A 7,500-nucleotide genomic window follows, 5' to 3' on the forward strand; every position below is an offset into this window, starting at 1 on the left:
TCTTCAGACGATGTCCCCTAAAGGCATGAATGAGGACTTTGAACTAACTTGTTTTCTGTAACTGCCATCTTTTCTATATCCTACTGAATGTCTGGCTATTTTTTTTGTTTTTTGGATGTTTGCTCCCTTCTCCATCTTTGGTGTGAGTTACTGCTGTTGGTTGAAGTGTCTTTTATATTCCAGCAGGTGGCGCAGCGAGCGCCTCACTTACTGTAATGAACGGTGTAAATGTGTGTGGCGTAAATGTGCTTGATGTGGTGGGGCGCTTGCTGCGCCATCTCTAATGAACAGAAACGCAATGTTTGAATAAAAAACTGAGTGCGATCCATTTCCTAACTACTTGATTACTTCAGAGACGCACCAACAAGACAGAAGAGCGCGGTGTGTGGAAGATAACTTTATAATAATATAAATACAAAAAAATATGTATAATATCATTGAACATAATGCCACCCCACCTGGACCAGCCTATGTTGACGTTGTCTCCTGTGACCACACATGGCAGCTGGGCGGTGCTGCCCTGCGTCACCTGGATATTGTTGGGAGCCGTGGTGATTCTTGGGTCACCTGGAGAAAGACAGTTTGAGGGTATTGTTAATAACTAACTATATCCATGATGATATTTCCGCATTAGATTTAGATTTAAAAAAAAACACACTAAAACTATTTATGAATTTTAAAATCAATCACATGCAAGGACTTTCGATAAGGAGCATCATTCAAAAACGTATTGGCTGTGGGGGATACCCAGATGGTATTGTGTAATGCAGAGGCGCATCTTGTCACCAGGCTAGGCAGGCAGCCGCTTGGGGCCCCCAAGTCTATACTGTCGAATACTGTTGGATAACAGCTAAGAATTTAAAACTATACTAGTGGTGATTTGATGCAAATGTCCCCTTCTTTTGACATTCTGGCATCTGGTGATATGAAGACGAAGGCGAAAAATACCAGCTGGCCAGAGTCGAGTTAATAATTTGCAGGCTCAAAAATCTATCAAATCTTTCTCTGCCACAGGTTTCCTGTCATAACCGTCTGTCCTCATTACAGGCATAAAAGGCCATGAAATACAGCTGTCTCTAAACGTTTTTTGTCGCCTATCCATCTGTTTGGAACAACAGCTAATAACCTGACTTTCAATGAATCACTTGGCTTCAGAAGTCACTCATATGAAAGCTACAACCCTCCCGAATGAAGTTTTATGTACGAAAATAAATTGAATGCACCAAAGAAAGATTGACCCTTTATATTTTATTAATGAGCACAGACAGGGCAGATCTTCACAAGACAAAAGTTTTGTCGCCTGTCGAACATAATGTGAAAATGAGCAGATAAGTCACTTCAAAACACTTAAAATACGCAGATCGGGTGTCATACTTAATCACTGAATCACTCTCACCTCTTCAAAAAATCAACTTTGGCCCTAGGTGTAGGTTCCAAACAGATGGATAGGCGACAAAACTTTTGGAGATGGCTGTACTGTAACATTCAGCTGGTAGTTGTACTCACTCTGGACCCGCAGCTGGATGTGTCTCTCCTGCAGCTGCTGATTGGTGGAGGCGGAACAGGTGTAGACACCTGCATCCTCACTCTTCAGCTGGCTGATCACCAGGGTACCGTCAGAGTGCTGAGAATGCCTTAGTAGGAGAGAGAGAGGGAGAGAGAGAGAGAGAGAGAGAGAGAGAGAGAGACAGAGAGGGAGAGGGGGAGAGAGAGGAAGAGAGAGAGGGAGAGAGAGAGGCAGAGAGGGAGAGAGAGACAGACAGACAGACAGACAGATAGGCAGACAGACAGGCAGACAGACAGAGATGGAAACAGAAAAAGAAAAAGAGACAGAAAGGGAGTTAATGGAATACCACATTTCAGCCATAAACTTTAGAATCTTTTTTGAATACATTTTTTAAATCTTACTCAGTCATGATATGTTTACATTTCAGTTTGGATAAAATAAAGTATATTATTACGGCCTATTACCATAGGCATTCCTACAATTCAAACTGAAAAAAGAAAAGAAGAGGTGTCTTTTTTACATATCAAGACAGTTTACATATATACCCCATCCCATATCTATGTGCACACACCACCCATTCTTCCCCAAAATACCTTCAACCATTCTGTACATACAACCCCACCCACGCCAATCATAACACACACACACACACACACACACACACACACACACACACACACACACACACACACACACACACACACACACACACACACACACACACACACACACACACACACACACACACACACACACACACACACTTACCTGATGGTGGTGAGTGGTCGTCCTGCTCTGCTCCACTGTAGGGTGACAGTGGGGATGGCGGAGGGGGGAGTGACTCTGCACGTCAGTCTGGCCGTCTGACCCTGCCGAGCCTCCACCACCGCCGACTCTGATTGGTCGATACTGAACCTGACAGCACACACACATTTAGGGAGAGAGAGAGGGAGAGAGAGAGAGAGAGAGAGAGAGAGAGAGAGAGAGAGAGAGAGAGAGGGTGTATTCAACACAGATAAAATTCAGAGGAGAAAAACGCTTAACTGCAGGTAATGACCATCACAGTCACCGTGCTGAAACTTCCATAAAAAACAAATCTTGTTACACACACAGATTGAACACTGTGATTGAAGGAATGGTTGGTGTCCTTTTGGTGATCTCCAATGGAGCAACAGACCAGTTAGCCGGGTAAAAATATTGTCTGTCACTAAAGTGGGATCATCTAGTTCTGCGATTCCTAACCAAAACTGTGTCAAGGGGGCCTTGAAATCATTGTCTAAAAATCAAAACAATATTTGCATTTGTGTTGCTGTTGACTATTTATTGGAGTTTTATGGTTTATTGGGCAAGATCAGATGTGGGCCCCGAACATCTGTGAACATTTCAAGTGGGCCCCAAGTTGGAAATGGTTGAGAACCACTGGCCTAGTTTATCAGGCTACTTCTCAAGTGTCTACTACCTGGGGAAGGGCTGGTACGAGTCCTCTGCCCCCGGCCTGTCTGCTTCATCCAGGCGTACCTCTTGGTCCCTGCTACCTGGAGGAGGCTCTGCGGACGGGAGGGAACACAGACGGGGTTTATGGGGTGCAAAAGGAAGCCCCTTTGGTGCAGTCAATGGGATTACTGGCAATGCGCCTCACACACAACTGCATCATAAAAACATTGCTATGACATTACTTAGTGTCATAAGTAATAGATTACTGTAAGACATGTGGGGCAGTCATGGCGTAGTGGTTAGATAGTTGGTCTTTCAATCTAGGGGTTGCTGGTTTGAATCCCCCCTGCCCTCTCCCTAAATCTCCATCCATGGCTAAAGTGCCCTTGAGCAAGACACCTAGCCCCACATTGCTCCAGGAACTGTAACCAACACCCTGAAAAATAATAGTTGTAAGTCGCTTTGAATAAAATGAAAGCGTCAGCTAAATGCAATATAATGTAATGTAATGGTGTAGATGGGATCACTGGCAATGCGCCTCACGCACAACTACATCATAAAAACATTGCTATGACATTACTTAGTGTCAGTGGTGTAGTCTATGTAGAAAGCAGGTATACGGAGTATACCCACTTCTAAATTTCAGAGATTTCGGTATACCCACTTAAAATGGATTGATCCATTGTTTTGAATAGCACAAATATATACAGTATACCCACTTCAAAAAATGCTCAAATATACAGTATACCCACTATAAAAAAAGTAGACTACACCACTGCGTAGTGTCATAAGCAATAGATTACTGTAAGACATGCACATTATCACCAATTTTGTGGCAACAAGCTTCAAACAGGGGCTTTGCATATAAGGGTTTAACTGTGCTATACTATAGTGCTCTACACACTATATGGTGTATGTTTTACAGTACGCATGTCCTGGTAAAGTTAAAGTGCATTATATGGACAGAGACTTTGAAGTGCCATTATAGAGGTGTCACACTGCCCCGTCAAGCATGTTGTAGGTATAACAGGTACTTGTATATACAGTATATTAGCAATAGATTTATTTGTGTTATGACATCAGTATCCATCCCAACTTGCAAACAACGCAGTCTTTTGGCTTTGTATGACAGTGAACACTTCAGAACAGTGGGACAGCTGGTAATTGGTAACTGGTAAATGGATGGAGTCGCTGAAATTGCTCAACTACATAATAACAACATTGCTATGACATTACCGAAAGCCTTAAGTAACAGATTAAGACATAGCCATTACAATTTTGGTGACAGTAAGTGAAAGTGAAAGCCCAACTGGGAAACCCTATCTCCCATTGCCATTGTGACACAGCACTCCACAGCACACAAGTGAACACTGCACACTGCACACAACGGAATTGCATTTATGCCTCACCCCTGCAAGGGCCAGCCCTCAATGGGGCACCAAAGGGAGCAGTGCTCAGGGCACCTCAGTCATGGAGGAGGAGGATGGGGGAGAGTACTGGTTAATTACTCCCCCCACCAACCTGGCGGGTCGGGAGTCGAACTGACAACCTTTGGGCTAACAAGTCTGACGCTCTAACCGCTTACCCATGACTGCAGTAAGGTTATAATAATAGGCTCTGCGCTAAGTGGTTAAGAAGCAGACCAGCGCTGCACCTGAGACGGAGAGGTAGATGTAGCGGTAGTCTCGCTCGCGGTCTCGCGTGGCCATGCAGAGGAACCAGGCGGAGTCCTGCACGGTGAGAGGCCCCACCAGGAGGGAGCCGTTGGGCTGCTGGATATGCCTGAGGAGGAGCAGGCCAGAGGCAGAGGTCAGCTTGGAGATTGAATACATAGAGGTGACAGACAGTTTGAATATGTATGAATTCGATTACCACTAGCTACAACTCACCAGGAAGGTTTCTGGATACAAGCATTATATGACATGCTATATACGAGTATGTGAGTTATTAGTCCTACTAATGTGTACTCATGTACGTAAATAAAAGAAGATATTTTCTCGATCTATCTTGTTTTCATTAACACATGAGTGGTAACTTTTACCCATAAGGAAAAGGTATACAAAAAACTTGTATGCAAAAACTTTAAAAAGCATTTATGCATTTAACCTTAACCTTAACCTTAAGTATAAATCACACGTATTGACTCAAGTCATGCAACATAGACTAGATTTCGACTTGAGTCACCAATTTGACGACTTCAGACTGGACTTGAGGAAAAAGTCAAAAGAATTGCAACTCGACTTGGACTTGGATGAAGCAACAATAGATGCTACTCGTGCGTACTCACCTGGCGGGGGCGAGGGCCGTGCCGTCCCGTTTCCACTCCACCACTATGGAGGGGGAGTAGGAGGGGGGTGGGGAGACCCGGCAGGGCAACACCACACGCTGGCCCACCAGCCCCTCCACCGTAGAGGGGTCAGACTTGTCAATACTCACACCCACATCTGTCCAGCTGACGACCCGGAGCACAGGGTGTGGAGACCAGGCAGAGGAGAGGAGAGGAGAGGAGAGGAGAGGAGAGGAGAGGAGAGGAGAGGAGAGGAGAGGAGAGGTGGAGAGAGGAGAGGAGAGGAGAGGAGAGGAGAGGAGGAGAGAGGAGTGGAGAGGAGAGGAGAGGAGAGGAGAGGAGAGAGGTGAAGAGGGGAGGAGAGGAGAGGAGAGAAGAGAGGAGAAGAGAGAGGAGAGGAGAGGAGAGGAGACCAGGCAGAGGAGAGCAGAGGAGAGGAGAGGAGAAGAGAGAGGAGAAGAGAGAGGAGAGGAGAGGAGAGGAGAGGAGAGGAGAGGAGAGGAGAGGAGAGGAGAAGAGAGGAGAGGAGAGGAGAGGAGAGGAGAGGAGAGGAGAGGAGAGGAGAAGAGAAGAGAAGAGAGATAGGAGAGAAGAGAAGAGAGAAGAGAGAAGAGAAGAGAAGAGAAGAGAAGAGAAGAGAAGAGAAGAGAAGAGAAGAGAAGAGAAGAGAAGAGAAGAGAAGAGGAGAAGAGCAGAATGGAAAGGGAAGGAAAGGAAAGGAAAGGAGAGGAGAGAAAAAAAGAAGAGAGTAGAGCAGAAGAGAGAGGAGTAGAAAGAGCAAAGTATGGATATAAAAGAGGATGTTTCGTGGAGACAGTGAAGGGAAAAGAGAGCAGGAAAGAAAGAAAAGAAACGGAGGAAAAAATGAAAAGAGAAAAAAAGAGACAGAGAAAGAGAAAATAGAGAAAGTCACTTTATGCTCCAACTGTTGGCAACAGCAACACCATGTACAAAGCACACCAGTCACCAAAGTTAGCATAAAGCTTAGCCTGAGCCTGGCCACAGCAAGGAAAGAGGAGAGCTGAGATGTACAGTACTGGAGAGATGACCTCAGGGCCATCAGCAGTGCCAAAACATTTCTCCTCTACCCCCCTAGTAGAGCAGATAAAACGCATATTTGGCAAGAATCGTGCAAATTGTGATGCAAGCCAGGTTTGTATGAAATTCCGAATTGAATGCATTTGAATTCAAAGTAATGCCATAATAACAAACACTAGGTGGTGTCATTACCTTGAATTTCTTTGAATTTAAGCTACACCACCCATTGAGAGTACATAGAACACCACCACCTAGTGGTCATATTATGGCATTACTTTGAATTCAAATTCATTCAATTCGGAATTTCGGACAAGCCTGATGCAAACATGCAACTTGGCACTATATGTTTATGACCCATACAGTACAATGGAATCTGCCCGATTTGCCACTTGGCATGAAATGGCATCCATTTTCCAAGATGGAATTCATGTCAAGTGGCAAATTGGGTAGATTTGATTGTATTGGTCTTAAGCACATACCTGCCAAATTTCAAACTTCCCTTTTCTCCTCCATACCCATGGACTGTCGGCTGGGTTCAAGTCATTCAATGCTGGAACAGTAATGAATTGTGAACCTGTCTCCTGCCATATAACTTATGTGTTACTGACGCAGTACACTATACAATTACCTTTTTACATTTTTTACGTATTTACATTTTTACATTTTTTATCTCCTCACTATTTTTATTTTTACTTTTATTTTCCCTCCCTGACTATTACTGTGTTATCCTGTGTTATTTGTGTATTTGTGTATTTATGTAAGCTACTGGATACCTGAATTTCCCCCTGGGGATCAACAAAGTTACTCTACTCTACTCTACTACTACTCTACAAATGCATCATGAAGCTATTTTGCACTCTACAACATATTACACTGCATGGCTGCTGTGTGTGCACAGCGTTCAATAATGCATCCATACAACATGCTCATGAGGACCTGCTCATGAGGACCTGGGTTCGAGTCCAGCCTGGGTCATTTCCTAGCCCTACTCTACAGCAGTGATTCTCAAAGTGTGGTCCGGGGACCACTGGTGGTCCGTGACACAGCTCAGGTGGTCCACGAGGGGATTTCTACTTTTCCAAGACGAGCTAACAGTAGGCTTTATTTGTAACATAATTATAAAGCTAAACATAGCTTAAGTCTTATTTTCACCACAATAAGACAGGCTTGTAATGTGACTAAAAAGTCGGGTCTGCATCAAAATGAGCAGTGTCAAATTAGCACCCGTCAACTG

At 44.3% G+C, this 7,500-nt stretch overlaps 1 protein-coding gene across 2 annotated transcripts in view; it reads right to left on the minus strand.

Moving 5' to 3' along the window:
• paplna (papilin a, proteoglycan-like sulfated glycoprotein) overlaps window positions 1–7,500 on the minus strand; it is a 63,781-nt gene that overhangs the window by 4,732 nt on the left and 51,549 nt on the right. For both annotated transcript variants that reach the window (XM_063183698.1, XM_063183697.1), the window contains 6 exons: window positions 5,229–5,393; window positions 4,596–4,723; window positions 2,967–3,054; window positions 2,276–2,422; window positions 1,507–1,634; window positions 459–567 (listed from right to left, as the gene is read on the minus strand). In XM_063183698.1, the coding sequence (XP_063039768.1) occupies window positions 459–567; window positions 1,507–1,634; window positions 2,276–2,422; window positions 2,967–3,054; window positions 4,596–4,723; window positions 5,229–5,393 (765 nt within the window). The remainder of the gene's footprint in view (window positions 1–458; window positions 568–1,506; window positions 1,635–2,275; window positions 2,423–2,966; window positions 3,055–4,595; window positions 4,724–5,228; window positions 5,394–7,500) is intronic.

The sequence above is a fragment of the Engraulis encrasicolus genome, chromosome 19 (assembly GCF_034702125.1).
Source record: "Engraulis encrasicolus isolate BLACKSEA-1 chromosome 19, IST_EnEncr_1.0, whole genome shotgun sequence".
Lineage (NCBI taxonomy): Eukaryota > Metazoa > Chordata > Actinopteri > Clupeiformes > Engraulidae > Engraulis > Engraulis encrasicolus.